Consider the following 16445-nt stretch of genomic DNA (forward strand, 5'->3'; position numbering starts at 1 on the left):
TATCACAGAAGTCTGGATCCAAAACATCGTTGCTCTAGCTCTTATAGTCGCATTAGCATTAGGCGCTGAAGGGGACGGACAGACGGACGGACGGACAGACGGACAGACAGACATGGCTCAATCGACTCGGCTATTGATGCTGATCAAGAATATATATACTTTATGGGGTCGGAAACGATTCCTTCTGGACGTTACACACATCCATTTTCACCACAAATCTAATATACCCCAATACTCATTTTGAGTATCGGGTATAAATACTGACAAAAAAAGATGAGTTTTAGTCTGAAACTTTCAGAAGATACTGAATGTCGGAAAGGTGTAATCGAGACAATATCCATTAAATAATAAAATGCTTCATCGAAAGCTTGGAAACGCTTCCTTCTGGACGAAACACTCATATGTACATTTCCACCAAAAATCTTATATGCCCCTATATTCATTTTTAAGCTTAATAATATCATTAGGGATTTTTATTGGTCCGCTTTGTACTTGTGCACTAAAGTCATAAAAGGCACAACCATTTTTTACAATGCTCTTGGCACATTTTTTGATTCTGTGTCCCGCTTTCTTGTCTGATTAGATCTGGAAAGCTCCCTTGGTTTACCAAAGAATTATTCACTCTAAAAACTTAAAATCAAGACTTTATACAACATTTCAAGAAGTTGGTTCTTTTACTTTTCACTTTTGCTCAGTCAAACTTTTCAGTTCTTAATGCTCAATGCTATAAGAACTACCTATCTCGATGCAGGATACGTTGTTTTCAGGACCCCAAACAGTCTTACTGCTTCGTAAACAGTAAACGCAGAACCTCCGCACACCCATCGTAGCTATCATTTCGTAATGCGTCGGCAAATAATGATCAGGAAATTGCTGATCTTTTTGCCCAATTCTTCCAAACCACCTATTCTGAGGCATTTTCAGTCCCTTGTTAAATGAATGTTCTTTACTTCATGATCTTCGACTAGTTAAGCCGGTGTTTTCACCGGGTCCAGACGGGGTTCCAGGTTGTGTACTCAGGTACTGCGCCGAGGCTATGTGTGGACCCTTGTTTAAACTATTCACCCCGTCCATCGATTCTTCTTGACTTCCCCCGATCTGGAAGGAATATAATTCCTCGCCATAAAAAAGGTAGCAAGTCTGACGCAAAAAAATTTTAGAGGTATAGCAAAGTTATCCGCTATTCCCAAAATGTTTGAGAAGGTATTAACTCCGCACTTGCAACATCTTTGCAAGTCACTTATATCTCCCACGCAGCATGGATTTATAAGGCGGCGATCAACCACCACGAACTTGTTAGAGTTTACCTCTTTCATTATTAAAGGCTTTCAAGGTAACTTACAGACGGATGTTATTTACAACCGACTCTAGTAAAGCATTCGACTCTGTAAACCATTCCCTTTTAGCGCATGAACTTGACCTTTTAGGGTTTCCGCCCAACCTCCTGAGATGGATTTCTAGCTATCTTTGTTCTAGGTCTCAAAGAGTCCTCTTCAAAAACTCCCTCTCTTTACCAGTAAAGGTTTCGTCGGGAGTAGCACAGGGCAGCCATCTAGGCCCCTTACTCTTCACACTCTTTATTAATGACTTAACACACTCTCGAGTACTTATGTATGCGGATGATTTTAAACTCTGTGTCCAGTACAAGGAAATTTCATTTCATTCTCGCTTGCAATCCGATCTCAATAGCTTTCAGTCATGGTGTTGTGCAAACTTGTTACACCTTAATGCCGCGAAATGCAAAATTATGACATTTCACCGTTCTAGCCCCTTGTTGGCCCCCAATACCCTATTTGGTGGTTCTCTTGAGAGAATTACCCTGGTGGATGATCTGTATGTTATGTAAGACCCAAAGCTAAAGTTTTCTGAACATATTTCTATATAACAAAGACTCTCTATACCTCGCTTGTTCGTCCGATCTTAGAATACGGCTCCTGTGTATGGTGCCCTCAGTACAAAGTACACCAGGACCGTATAGAATCAGTACAGAAAAACTTTTTACTCTCTGCTCTGCGGGTCCTTAACTGGGATGTGGGTTTAAGACACCCATCTTACTCTAGTAGACTACTATTAGTAAACCTCCCATCCTTAGTTAACATATAGACAGCCCTGATCTGTTGAGCCGCATAAACTTCACGATTCCTATTAGACTGACTAGAAATTTTATACCGTTGTTCCTTCCACTTTGTAGATCGAATTATTCCTAGCATGAACGGTTTAGGGTCTTATGCTCGGATTATAATTCCCTCTACCATATTATATCTACCACTAATTCTCTTCCTCTTATTAAATTACTAACCCATACACACCTTTCTAGTAATTAGTAATTGTAGTGGTATTTGTATTTTGAATGCATGCTTCGTTTCTTAGTAAGTTTGGTGCTAATTTTCCTCGAATGTTAGTCTAACAGCTATCTTTCTTGCATGCTCGCGTTCGGCAGCGCCCCTCGGTCGGTTGGGCGGGAGGAGGGCTGCGTTTTGCCTGGGATCCGCGCGTAACAGTCTTCTGCTGGTGTCACACGGGCCACTTGACGGTGCAGTAACTGCATCGCCTCTTGAACGATGCAGTCATTGCATGTCAACGTCCAAAGAATAAAGAGGTGGTCAAAGGAATTCGACGATCCCTATATTACAAAAACTCTCTATACCTCGCTGGTTCGTCCGATATTGACTCACTAGAAATTGTATACCGTTGTTCCTTCCACTTTATAGATCGAATTATTCCTTGCATGAACCATTTAGGGTCTTATGCTCGGATTATAATATCCTCTACCATATTATTTCCACCACTAATTCTCTTCCTATTATTAAATTACTAAACCTCACACACCTTTCTAGTTATTAGTAATTGTAATGGTATTCGTAAATGTATTTTGACGGTATGTTTAGTTTCCTAGTAAGTGTAGTGCTAATTTTCCTTGAATATTAGTGTTACAACTATCTTTCTTGCATGTACGCGTTTGGCTTGGCGACGCACCGCGCGTTATGCGGCAGCGCTCCTCGGTCGGTTGGGCGGGAGGAGGGCTGCGTTTTGCCTGTGATCCGCGCGTAACAGTCTTCTGCTGGTGTCACACGGGCCACTTGACGGTGCAGTTATTGCATGTCAACGTCCAAATATTGTACGCCCACGTATATACATATGTACTTATTAGAGTCCGCATTCTTAAAAATAACCAGAACTCTCTACATTCTTCTAGGATTCTAAGTAATGTGCATGTTGGTGTGTCGACAGTTGGAAACCTACAATTTTAATTGGCAAAAAGTCTGGCAGGGTCATGCCATGTTTGGTGATAGTGATAAAGAGAAGGAGAGAGGAGCAGACAGTTTGTGTCAAATAGATTGCAAATTACTCAAAATAAACACAATTTAGAATACATTGGCACACATTTGCTCCGCCGCTCAACCCTTCCTTTGCAGTCTCTGCAGAGTTGTCTTTAGACATGCCAACCTAAATCATACCAAAGGCAGAGCTAACGAGTGCCACGGTGACGAACTCACTCCATCACCCTCATTACCCTCATCGTATGTGTGTGTGTTTGTGCTGTCAGAGCTCGTAAGTCAATCACCATCATGGCGTACACTTTACCCCTTTCATTCGCCATCGGCCCCACCTTCCACACATTGTTAGCTGCCGGCTTTTGCGCTTTTATGTCTGGGAGCAGCCGGAGCCCGGGACCAGAGCCAGTTCCATTTGTGACGAGCGCACGTGCAGTTTTGCCGGAAATCCCTCTCTGGCGAAGGGCAGAGCTCCAGCTCCAGCTCCAGCTACCAACCCGTTAGACGTAACATAGGCCAAGGCGCCGCTGCTATGAGTCGCATGCAAGCGTGAGTCCTATCCTACATATGCAAATTGCCCCGTTTCGCGTGCACCCGGGTGCTAATGAGTTCGAACCTGTTCCGAGTGTTGGTAACCTTACCCCCTGTCCAACGTCGCCCGCATATTAGCGGAAAGGCAGGCGGTACAAATTGCCTAATTTGTTTAGCTGCTGTTTAATTTCTGTTGTTCCCCATTCGCACCCACCCCCATCCAACCAGCCGCAATCGCAATCGAATAAAAACGCCCTCCTGTTCCAGTTTCTTCAAATGTTCGGCGTGTGTCGGGAAAAGTTTTTATACCCGATACTCAAAATGAGTATTGGGGTATATTAGATTTGTGGTAAAAGTGGATGTGTGTAACGTCCAGAAGGAATCGTTTCCGACCCCATAAAGTTTATATATTCTTGATCAGCATCAATAGCCGAGTCGATTGAGCCATGTCTGTCTGTCCGTCCGTCCGTCTGTCCGTCTGTCCGTCTGTCCGTCCCCTTCAGCGCCTAATGCTCAAAGACTATAAGAGCTAGAGCAACGATGTTTTGGATCCAGACTTCTGTGATATGTCACTGCTGCAAAAATATTTCAAAACTTTGCCCCGCCCACTTCCGCCCCCACAAAGGGCGAAAATCTGTGGCATCCACAATTTTAAAGATACGAGAAAACCAAAAACGCAGAATCGTAGAGAATGACCATATCTTTTAGACTGCGGAATCTGAATTGGATCGTATTATTATTATAGCCAGCATCAAGAAAACAATTTCATTTTTTCTCGCCCTGTCTCTCTCTAACACACACGTAGCATAGGCGGCTTTGCTTAGAGTAAAACATTAGCGCCTAGATCTCAGAGACTATAAAAGCTAGAGCAACCAAATTTGGTATCCACACTCCTAATATATCGGACCGAGACGAGTTTGTTTCAAAATTTCGCCACACCCCCTTCCGCCCCCGCAAAGGATGCAAATCTGGGGATATTCACAAAACTCAGAGACTATTAAAGCTAGAGTAACCAAATTTAGTATCCGCACTCCTGTTAGATCTCACTATAAAACGTATATCTCAAAATTTCGCCACACCCCCTTCCGCCCCCACAAAGGACGAAAATCTGTTGCATCCACAATATTGCAGATTCGAGTAAACTAAAAACGCAGAATCATAGATAACGACCATATCTATCAGATTGCTGAATCTGGATCAGATCAGATAATTTTTGTAGCCAAAAGGAACAAATCAATTTGCATTGGCTACGCAGCGCCCGACGTCACGCTCAGACTGATTTTCTGTCTCTCTCGCACGCACTCTTTGTCGTGTCGTTTAATATTAGACGCCGCCTGCTGGAGGAGAGCCATACTGACTTAGTATCGGGTATAACCGTAGAGTTGCGGTGTCCGAAGCAACTCACAACGTTCCCCCTCGTTTTGTGTTTGGCAATTAGTAACCTGGTAACTGCTTCGAGAACCGCTCGGGAGGTTAGAGATTCGGGTTGGTGCGTTCATTATAACACATTTTATGGCTACTTGTGCATTAAAGATGCGGCTTACGAAACTTAATCAATCATCGAAAGGAAATGTACCCTATAAATCTTCAATTTACGCTTTGAAGCCTGTGTCGTAACCTGTGTTACAGAACTTATTGCGATTGCCGTGTATGAAAATGATTGCTTCCTTAAACGGCTTATTTCTGCTGTCACAAGTTATAAAAGTATGGGAGAGATGGGATTAATTTACCATTTGTGTTCTTATCAAATGGCTAATCTAGTTATGGCTAGACTAGTTAGTATCAAAATATAAAATATTTTTTAGAAACATATTCTGGTGGTTAGGGGTGTATCTTAGGATCCGAAAACAGCCTCCAAATTCTGAAATATTTTGAACGTTTTGAGGGAACCACTGAACCAAAAAACCGTTGTTAGTTTCAGTTAATTTAAATGTAAAAATATGCATAAATGTCCACAAATATTGTTTTTTCTTTACGAAAAACTTCTGAAACATTTACATGTTACAAGTTAATGATGGATAATGCAGTAGAACATAAAACTCAAGAGGAAACACCCGGACAAAAATTTAAAATACCAAAAATTCTAGAAATGAATTTGTGAGACAAATCAAATTCAAATCATGCAATAATTAATTTTCATAATTTAAAAAAGAAATGATTTGTTATCCTTTAAAAAATAAATCTGCAGTCGTTAAGGGTTTCTTGTCTATTGAAGAAAGATGTCCCAGGATGATGTTTGCATAAAAATAATCATTTTATAGGGCTTTTGTTTGTTATTCTTTTTCACATGACTTTATATACAACAACACTTTTTATTTTGCTTTACGTACCGTAGAGCGAACAACTTTATCGGATTTATTTATTTCATTGTAAAAACTAGGCATTTTTTTGCACCGAGTGCCAATTTAAACCAAATTCCGACGTTGCGCAAGCGAAAACCTTATGGTGACATTGAATGCGTGCATCTCTATATTAAATCAATATCAAGACTGAACAAAGGGTAGTGACAAGGTGAATGATAACAGATTCAAAAAATGCTTCGAAAACTTAATTAATATGAGATAGATTGGTCCTTTCACATAATACGTATGTATGTAACACCAAGAGAAACTGGGGTTATACTCTAAAGAACATCAGCAAAGATACGATTTAATAGGCTTTAGAAGAAAAAAATGAAATAGTTTATTTTGACTACAACTGTTGCTATAAGAGTGGCCTCCACTGTTTGAGATGTCGGGGACACCACCCCATACATATGCACATGGCCTATCCCAATTCCATACCGCCGTTTGCTCAATTTTCTATTGTTCCCCGGCCACTTGGCCCGACCATTTGGGAACAATGAGGAGTCGTCAACAGGGCACGTGACTTGACAGTTATTTCAATTTAATAACTTCATATATATGTACACATGTAGATATGAATCTGTGTATGGACTTAAATACAGAGATACAAATGTATATATGGATCAAAGCTAGGGGGCCAGAGCGAAGTTTGCATACGCTGCAATCGCACAAAACTTTCGCGATAAAAAGCAATCAAAGTGCTTGAAAGTTATTGGCTAGAGCGGGGCGGAGACAGGGGCGAGACCTGGCCAAGAAGACCTCACAGGTGTCGCAAGGCAGCCGATCAAAAGTCATCAACTTCAAAAAGGAATCGCGTGCCTTCGTGGCTCGAAGTAATTTCCCCCACGAAAGCACAGCACCCACATCCATATGGCAACACTTTGCTGACTCCGCTCCCTCTCGGCCCGCGCTCCTTTACTGTACCCCGCCGAGTTGCTGGTGGCGATGACACCCACGTCTCCACCGCCATCACCGGTGGGTTGCAATTGGAGCGCTCTGACTTGGATTTATGATAGGCGGCACGCAAGGCGGAAGGCTTGGTGATGGCAGCGTGACACGACTGTGCTACCATAATCGCCAACGATGAGAAGTACAGTGATCACTGTAAGGAGTGAAACTTGCCTGGACAAATTTTAGAGTAGCTATTTTTACAGATGGTTAAAATATCTTCGCAAACAATATCTCGGCAACAAAGTCATAAAGACTTCCCCAAGCAAATAATTTTTATAGAAACAGAAGCACGTACGAAGATGGATATTTCGATTAGACTGTGACTTACAGACTTACGTACGCTCAAACGTACTTGTGTACCTTATAGTTTGCCCTATTTACAGCGAGTACTGTACTGTATATCGTGCTCATGTCGGGTCTCAGGCGTGCCTCTCACTGCCACCTCCAGAGCCGCGAGCCTAAAGTGGGCTTAAACCAACAATGCTGAAGGGAAACTTTTGACGATGTGTGGATACCCGATGATTGCCCCGGCTCCTCGGGCATGAGGAGCTAGGTATTAGGCAGGGCTCGTGTTGGCATGTCGTCCTGGCTGACGTTCCTGTCAGTGCACAGATAGCAGAGCTCGCTATTTGTTTTCCTTTAGCGGGCAGACAGGGCTGCTCCAAAAATACCATATCCCAGGAATATATCGGAATACCCTTGGGAGACAAACAATGACCAGCTGGAGCAATATGAAAACGCGGTAGGACGCGACTCAGTCGCAGAAACTAAAACAAATACGTATAGAATCTTTGATTTGAGTCAAAGCTAATACAAAAATTCGCACTTTTTTGCAGGATAACCGCATCGGTTCGCACCACAAACCGGATGAACGCCCTGCTTTCCGAGTCGATGCTCAGCCGGCGGCGGGCCCAGAATCCGGAGGGCGACGGCGGAGCTGGATTTGAGGGCGGCGAGCGCAACGAGAAGCCAAAGAATGATTGGAAATTTTTTCACACCAATTTCAATATGGAACGTGCCCACAAGATCATCGAAGATTGCATCGAGGAGCGTCTGCTGTGGGATCGCTTCAGCCGCAATTACGATTCTTGGCGTGCCCTGCAGTTGGTCGAGAGTCTGGCGGCCGAGATACGCGATCGGGTCAAGAAGTTAAACCACAGTCGGTAAGTGTGATCTCCGCCTCCAAGCGCCCCTCCCCCTTCTTCTCTACCAATTGTCACTGATTCGATTCCTTACCCTCAGGCATCGCATTATCTGCCTGTTGTCGATTGTGGAGAAGCAGAATCAGGGCATCTACCAGAGAATGTGCCACCTGATGGACGAGAAGCGGGATAACTTCACTCAGCTGGTCTTTGAGCGGCCCACCTACTTCATGATCGTTGTCCTGTATCTGGTCTACAAGGATTAGTCCTTAGTCCTTAGAGCTTATAAAGTTTCCTTTGGTCTAGTTAAGTGATTGGTTAAGACACGTAATAAATGATTGAAAATTGAAAAAAATCCTGGACAAAAAGTAGACAACAATCCCTTGTTGTCCTTGACGGAAGGCCCCGGCGAGATTCGAACTCACGATCTCCTGTTTACTAGACAGGCGCTTTAACCAACTAAGCCACGGCGCCCTTGCGACTTTCGTCTTTCAACTACACAATTTGAAAAACAGTTCCCTACCGTTATCAGCCCATTAACCAAATTAATATTTGATATTTGCTCAGTTGTTTAAATTTTAAAACATCGAGCCAGGGAGGGGAAGTCATGGTTTTGGTAAGCAACTGTTAAGATTCCAGAACTGTTGCAGGAAAGCTCATGTTAGTTGATAGCTTTCAACGGCACTATAAGCTTTTCATGTGAAAGCTTTGACGTAACATTATACAAGTGAGTGCTTTAACTGTAACAGTAATTCCTTAAAGCTGTACGAGTATAAAGCACCACCCTAATGTTATGCTAAACATAAAGCTTCAGGAGACGGTTACTTTTACAAAGGACCTCCAAGGGTGCTTTAAACTTTCAGTATAGAGTATTTGCAAGTCGAATGATCCCAACTAAAAATAGTAAAAACCTCATATTTTCATCATCATGTCGACAATCATTCTATTTTCTAATCAGTCACTGGGTGATTTTAATGATTATTGAAACAATTATTGTGGCAATTGAAATATATCAATGGCTGGCAGAAGGCGTCAGTTGGCAAGCGCCATTAATAGGCACCATTAAACTGCGCCCCAAGCAAATCAAATAACAGAAGTTTGGCTTCATGGGATGGAAAACACACATAAAAAAGTGGAACCCCTAATATCGAATTTTTAAGGGATAGGCCCCGGCGAGATTCGAACTCACGATCTCCTGTTTACTAGACAGGCGCTTTAACCAACTAAGCCACGGCGCCCTCGAAAGCTGCTCGGCCAGAAGAGTGCACAGAAGTTGCCCTGCCGAAAGCGACCGTGCTGAGTCAGCGAAGAAAATTCATAAATAACTGTATATACAGAATACCCTGTATGTGCGAGAGAGTCAGCATACACTTATCTTTCGAGGAGGCAAAAAGTTCTATTGTGGCAGAGAACTAGTTGTGTAATCTATGCCATATTTATCTACAACTTGTGCCGTATCGTTTGCCGAGACGACAAAGTATTTATAAGTAGACGACGACGTATCTGTTTGCTATTTAAATACACGCTCACTCGCTCGCTCGCTCACTAGCTGCCCTCTTTGTGCAGCTGCCGCTGGGAGGCATGTTTGCCTATTTGAGGCAGGCACTGGGAATGGGAATGGGCTGGGTCTGGGCCGGGCTCTAAGAAGAACTGAAGAAAAATGCAAATGTTGCCGCTTCGGCCAAATGGAAATTATTTGTACTTTTGCGGTTGACTCACACACACTCACGGAGAGAGAGAGAGAGAGAGAGAGAGAAGAGTAGAGCAAAGTTGGGCACTTGAAATGTATCTTTGAAATTGCTAGAAAACAGCCCAAGGCAGAAGGCTTCCTTCTCTACTGCTGCTACGGCTGTTGATTCCTTCTTTTGGTTAGACATCGGCTTATTAGCAAGTTGGGGAAACGTTTTTTGGTTTCTGTTACTTTGGCCTGTCAAAGAGTTCAGTGGAGCAGGAAAGGCACGAATCGCCAAGCAATTGCTGGAACGCCGTTAGAACTGAATGCCATTTCATCAGGAGAACGACCATGGGTCATTCGCCTGCCTGGGAATTGTGTGGCAGCAAAATGGGGAAAAATTGCCGATCAATTGGACGGCCCTTTCGGGGGCAGAGCAAACGTGGTACTTGGATCTGTATCTGAGCTTTGGATGGCCCCAATAAATCACACGATTCTCTACGCACAACTTTCTGAGCCCTGTTAGGCACATTACAGAACTGAATGGCATGCGGATGATGGCTCGGCTCTATTCCTCCCCTCCCAGCAACAGTTTAGCTGGACGTGGACACGACTAACTTCCGAACGTTTACAAAACTAATTGCCCGAACTTAGTTGCTCATCAAATTGCCGCATCATTTTACGCAGATTTTTATCGCACTAACCCCTGTTCAGACCCAGTCTCAGTCTCAGTTCCAGACCCAGTACACCAGACACAGTACAAGCCCCAGACCCGGCCCCGGGCCGCGTACTCACTATGGCCAGCCAGCGAATGAGCCAAAAAGTATCTAATGTGTTTCCTGTGTTTAAGCCATGTAACAGCCCGTTGGTTGTCTGTGCCTGCCCCTGTGTCGGTGTCCGTAGCCGTGTATCTGCGTGTTCGTATCAGTGTTTGCGTACCCTATTCCAAGGGGAGTATCGTCATCTGATGGAAAGGAAACCTCGGTTGCATATACTCGTTGCCCTCTTCTGTGGCATAGAGTATACGCTGTTCGTTTTGTCGTTAACCATTCCCCCGCGCCTCTCGCCGCTTGTTAGAGCATTGTAATTTGGCATTGGCATTGGTATTGGGAAGCTAGAGCCGCTTATCAGCACATGACTCCAATAAATTCGTATTCGCACTTCTCCCCCCTTGCCAACGCACTCCCGCTCTCCTCCTCGCGTTATCTTGCATCTCACTCAATGCGAGACCCATGTCGATCCCTAGTCCAGGTCCGCTTGCCTTACCGCACCCTCTCACCCCCTCGTCAAATGCGCAGCAATTGAGTTTTTACGCATTTCGACAACCTCCAAAAAGGATATGGGATGCTGGAGTCATGAGCTGGAGCTGGAACTGGAGCTGGGGCTCGGGCTAGAGGAGGACGATGTGGAGTGGAGCCAGAGCAGGATAAGGATTTCAGCCGTTCCTGCCGGCGCTTAGCTTCGGGCTGTCAGCTCAGCTTCCTCTCTATGTCTCTTTCTGTGGTGGGGATTTGCTTCGTTTTTTTTCGAATGGGAGGTAAAGGAAAAACAAATCTGCTTTTGTTTTATCTGATGCCGCTTCCTATTTAGCCGCTTGCCATCTTATCCTGGTGGGAATGCGTGCACATTTGGATGGCGTCGAAAGTCGGATTAGGAAGCCTCGAGCGTCCATGATATCCCCTCTTTAAGGCCATTTTTGCAGAGTTGAAATTTTGTAATTATTGTACGAGTATTATGGGAAAACAGACACGGGAATGGGCCTCAAAAGGGCCATTAAGGCCGCAAACGTCAATAACCCTAATTGGGCGACAGTTCCAAAGCAATTACAAACAGACCCTACCCCTGCAGCCCTCCGCCAGCACGGCGGAAAGTCCCTCAATAAAGTCGGAGAATAAAAATCAACATTAATTGCCAAAAGTTGAGAGTTGAGCGAGAGGGAGAGCACTCCAGGAGCACTCAAAGCTCACTCGAATCGCGAAACTCAGAGCGGAGTGAGTTGGGTGGGGAGGACGGGGCGACGGAGGTAATTGACTTTTGGATGGTAGTCCATGTGCTGGTCCTGGAAAGATGCAACCGAGATTACATAGCTGGCCGCAAGATCAGAAGCAGTCAGTCAGAAAACTCACCTGAGGCTGAACTGGCGGTTGAAGAAATGGAAGTAGCAGAGCATGCTGTCGAAAAGATTGTACAGGAAGAGGCGGGTCTGTATTATCTCCATCCGCACCTGCTGGAAAGTTTGGTGGTGGCAGTGCATCGGGACCATCTGCACCCGCCTGCCGTCGATGTGCTGGATGAGCTCCCGCATCCGCCGCTGGTACACATTGCTGTCCACCTTGCAGGCCTTGTGCTGCTCCCAGCGCTCGATGCACAACCCGAAGTGGTGGATGGCCTGCACCTTGAACTCCTCGAAGGTGTCCAGCTCCCGGCGCATCCGCTGGATGCGGGTGGCGACCAAGCAGCGCCACCCATCCATCTCCTTCAGCTCCTTGCGGCTACTGTTGAGGTGTCCGGCCATCGACTGGAGCTGACACCTTAGCACACAGTTCTGGCGCCGCAGGGCTACCAGCTGACGGCTCTGTGCTGTAAAAAACGACTCGTCCGTGTCCTCCATCGCTGCCTGCGCCTGGCACTGGTCCTTGGGGCTGGTCACCAGCTTGCTGCGCAGCAACAATAGACGCTGTTTCAGGGCCTCCAGCTCGTCGTAGAGGGCGTCCAGGTCAAGCTGTTCCTCCTCCTCGCCGCCAGTGCACGCGGGCTCGGGTCCGCTGGTCAGAATCTCGCTCTCCTCCTGCTGCAGTCCCGGAGCCCGGCACTCTCCGTAGTTCCACATGCTGACTCGGGATTTATTCGAACTATTTCAGAGTGATTTAAGGGTGTGTGTGTTTGTCTGCTGGGGTCTAATCAAAATGAAATTCAAATGAAAGCGGTTGACAACAACTGCACGGATCGTTAAATCAAAGTTAAACTGATTTTCCCTTTCAACGAGTGCCGTGCCCGTATGTCCCCCCAGTTGGCGCCTAATTTAATTGAGTTAGGAAAATCCTGGGGCTGCCGCGTTTCGGTTTCAATTAAATGAACAACTTTTCAACGGCTGCCCCTGCCCTTCCCCTAGACTGACGTTGTTATGGCATTTTAACCCCTAATTTATTAATGACTGCCGGCATTCGTCAGAGCAAAAAGTTCATATTTCAAAAATTCTGCGAAGAAGGGTTGGAACTTATTGGGCGGCATTTGATTAATGACACTTGTGTCGGGTCTGTGGGGAGCTTGGGGGATGAAGACAGCCCCATTTTATTTCCGCTCCCCTTTCCACAGGGATAGACACCCCCCAAATTGTGTGTTTCAACAAAATATTTGCCAAGTTTCACTTTTCGTCGAGTCCTGTCACGTGCAAGTTGCAGCAGCCTGGCAGAACTAGGACGGATGCCAAGCCAGAGCTTATCCATAAGGTTAGAGTGCTTGGCCGTCTCCAAAGACCATCCCTGGGTATTTCTGCATACCGTTGCGCATTGTGACATGGCAGATGAATTTGTCGGAACATGTGTTCAGCTCCTGCTGCAGCTGTTCAGCAAGAGGTCCTACCGCCGTGCCGTCCATTCCATTGGGGTGCTGAAACTGATACAGATAAATTTAATTTCGTAGCCCTGTTTACAAGTCTGCCAGGATGGCAGGATGGCAGGAGCAGGAGCCGCTTGAACTTGCATGCCAGCACGAATTTTGATTTCTATTCCCGTTCCGTGTTTCCTGATCCCTCTCCCCATTCGTCCCATATTAGTTGTGGCCGCCTGACGTGCGGGCATCCGTCCTGTCAGAGGTTATTGGCATTATAAACACGTAGCCCTGCACACGCCGCTATGATATCATTCCAAAAATGGGTTTATTTGTGGTCTTAATGGGGGTTTTAGTTTTGGGAAAGTCCGAAATAAAATTCTGACTCGAAATCGTTTTAGTTTACCAATTTTGTTGGGAAAAAGGTAATCATTTCCGATGAATGTACACGAGTTTTGAGTATGTGGAAATTTCCACTTCCTGAATATTAATACAATTTATGTATAGAGGTAAAGTAGTATTTTGTAATTTAGAATGTAAAATGGAATGGAAAAAAGGATGTCAATTCCTAATCTTTCTCCGCTTCTGTAGCGTTTCCCATTCAATATTATCCATTCGCAGAGGAGACTTTACTATGCATGCGAGTTTGTCATTTCCATAAATCAAGCGATGCCAATTCCCCATAACTTTCCATCGGCGGCATAAATCTGAATATTTTCGGTACCCCACAACCAGTGCAGGGAACCAACCTAATCCCTGAGCAAACGTGACTCAATTATATGGCCAACAATCTCTCTGCCATCTCCCATCTCATGTGTGTATGGTCGGGCGACGGCGTCCTACTCAAATTTCATATGATGTTTTTTATACAATGCATAATTCGGGGAGAATTTATGTGGAAAACAATAAAATTGAATCGTTTTCGCATTCAGCATTCAAAGGCGGCAGGCAGGCAGCACTGACTCTGGCTCTGACTGGCAACTGCTGTTCGCATAATGAACTCATCTAGACGAGAATAATAAATTTCCCAACGGAAGCAGAAAGAAATGGCCCTGGCAGAAGCAGCAGCAGCCATTTTAAGGCGTCCTCCTTATGCTTCATGCCCCATGCAGCTGCCCCATGTTCCAGCCCCATCATCGTCATCCCCCGGCCACTGGAGCCTCGGTTCCTTCCTGGCAGTCGTGTGTGATTTTATTTCTGCTAGCAGGATCCCTCTCCAGGACAGGTCGTAAACCACAAGTGCCCCGACTCAACGCGACTCGACTTGGTTTGGTTTGGTTGGATTCGGCTTGGCTTCTGTGTGGCAGCGACTTTGTCACATTGGGGCTTCCGTTGCCTGGTGCCTCCTGGCTCCTGGCTCCTGGCTCCTCGCTCGTGGCTCGTGGCTCGTGCCTCGTCGAGTGTTTAACTCATGAACGCCCACTTTGATTTCCATTTGAATTGTGCGCACAGACGGCGACGCGAGCCACTTGTAAAGTTGCCATATGTGCCACCGATTTATGGACGTCGCAAGGGCCAAAAAGGGAACGGGGGAGTAAGAAACCTTTAAGGGATCTAGCAGGAAGCTTTAAACAGTGCCAGAAATATAGGGAAGTAATCAGGAAAAAGCGGATTACATTATCTGATACTGTCTAACCATTAGTCGTGGTTGATGTGCCCCGCGCCAGCTCTTAGTCGATCAACTCTTTGCACAGAAGCTGAACCGAAGTCAGCGGTGTTGGCTATCTATCAGCTCATCCAGAACCCAGTGCTTGCCAGGACTTAGCACCAGATCGTCGAGAAGTTGTATCAGATAGCTGGGAACATATCCTGCATCCTGCAGCGACATGATGCTGCCATTCGCCTATGGCGCGATCGTTGCCCCTGTCTTTTGTCTCGTCTAAAGGTTGCTTTGAGGCGATTCGAAGAAGGAAAGTGTTCTAGAAGGGGAAATGGAAATGGCAAACAACGAAATACTTTCACCTGCTGCTCCAGACGATTCAATTAAATGCAATTCGCACGCACACATGGGACTGCCGGGGGTTCGGGCGCTCCTGTCCTGTCACGGCGCCTTCTCTCGTTTGAAAAATAGATTTCTAAAACGTTTAAGCTGCTGCATGTGTCTTGAATTTTAAACTGCTGTACGGCAGTGTGGGTGCCCCGCCCGCCCTCTCCATAAACATATTAAAATTGCGCCAAGGTAGGATGCAAGCTAGACAGCCACCCCCAGGACTCGGGACCCAAGACGGACCCACCCTGATATGCTCCCAGAGCATATGCCTGGGCCGCCAAATAGCACAAACGTGACCAAAGTTTTTGTGACTCTTTGTGCATTGTTGGCAGGCGATCATTTATCTTAAATGCCAGGCCATGGATACGGGGCCCCAGGCTGGAGCTGGGGAATGGAGTTGGGTGCTTCTTTGTGCGGTGCTAACGTCTTCTCTCTTATTTTTGTGGGGCTCTCGGTAGGCAGGCCGGTTGCCTGGCAGCCAGCAGAGGAAGTTTTCGAAGGTGCACGCGGACGGCCTAATAAGGAGCCCGACGAACGATGAACGATGGAATTCATGATTCTAAGCAGCTTTGCGGGCAGGACAACCCAGATCCCAGGGATATGACCAGCTCTTAATGGGCGAGCTGGGGTCAAGGCTTGAGTGAAATGGAAATTGCACAGTTGAAAGGAAAAGTTTCTGTTCCCCACCAAAGAAAAAGTTGATTCATCGATGCGAAGTGAATTTCCAACTCAAATATTTAAGTGAAGTATGGTAGGGAAGGAGGGCTTTTATACACTCGTTCTTCCAGAAAAGAAATCAAACTTATATTGAAGTTTGGTTCTTGCACTCTACACTCTTTCTATATTCTATAGCTGGATAATTCTCATCGTCTTTCTGCTAAGAACTCCACTAAAAGTGTAAGTTTAGTTCCTGATTTTTCACCCTTTTCTTGAGCTGAAAGTCTCCCCCTCCAATTTGAAACATTTCTATGCAAAATCACATAGTTTCTC

General features: G+C 45.4%; 2 protein-coding genes and 2 non-coding genes across 4 annotated transcripts; 1 reads left to right on the forward strand and 3 right to left on the reverse strand.

The window, feature by feature from the left end:
* The first annotated feature begins 7805 nt into the window (after positions 1–7805).
* Positions 7806–8566, forward strand: LOC6591006 (tctex1 domain-containing protein 2). The gene is made up of 3 exons (XM_002015537.2): positions 7806–7844; positions 7939–8265; positions 8345–8566. The coding sequence occupies exons 1-3, from the start codon at positions 7816–7818 to the stop codon at positions 8508–8510; spliced, it is 522 nt and encodes a 173-aa protein (XP_002015573.1). The 5' UTR covers positions 7806–7815; the 3' UTR covers positions 8511–8566.
* A 78-nt stretch (positions 8567–8644) lies between these two features.
* Positions 8645–8718, reverse strand: Trnat-agu. Its single transcript has one exon. It is a non-coding gene; the product is annotated as a tRNA-Thr (tRNA).
* Positions 8719–9408: 690 nt separating this feature from the next.
* Positions 9409–9482, reverse strand: Trnat-agu. Its single transcript has one exon. It is a non-coding gene; the product is annotated as a tRNA-Thr (tRNA).
* Positions 9483–11615: 2133 nt separating this feature from the next.
* On the reverse strand, positions 11616–12811 carry LOC6591009. The gene is made up of 2 exons (XM_002015538.2): positions 12043–12811; positions 11616–11975 (listed from the first exon to the last, which is right to left on the reverse strand). Exons 1-2 carry the CDS (start codon positions 12744–12746, stop codon positions 11873–11875), a joined length of 807 nt encoding a protein of 268 aa, XP_002015574.2. The 5' UTR covers positions 12747–12811; the 3' UTR covers positions 11616–11872.
* Between the last annotated feature and the right edge of the window lie 3634 nt (positions 12812–16445).

The sequence above is a fragment of the Drosophila persimilis genome, unplaced genomic scaffold, assembly GCF_003286085.1.
Source record: "Drosophila persimilis strain 14011-0111.01,24,50 unplaced genomic scaffold, DperRS2 tig00000002-arrow-pilon, whole genome shotgun sequence".
Classification (NCBI taxonomy): domain Eukaryota; kingdom Metazoa; phylum Arthropoda; class Insecta; order Diptera; family Drosophilidae; genus Drosophila; species Drosophila persimilis.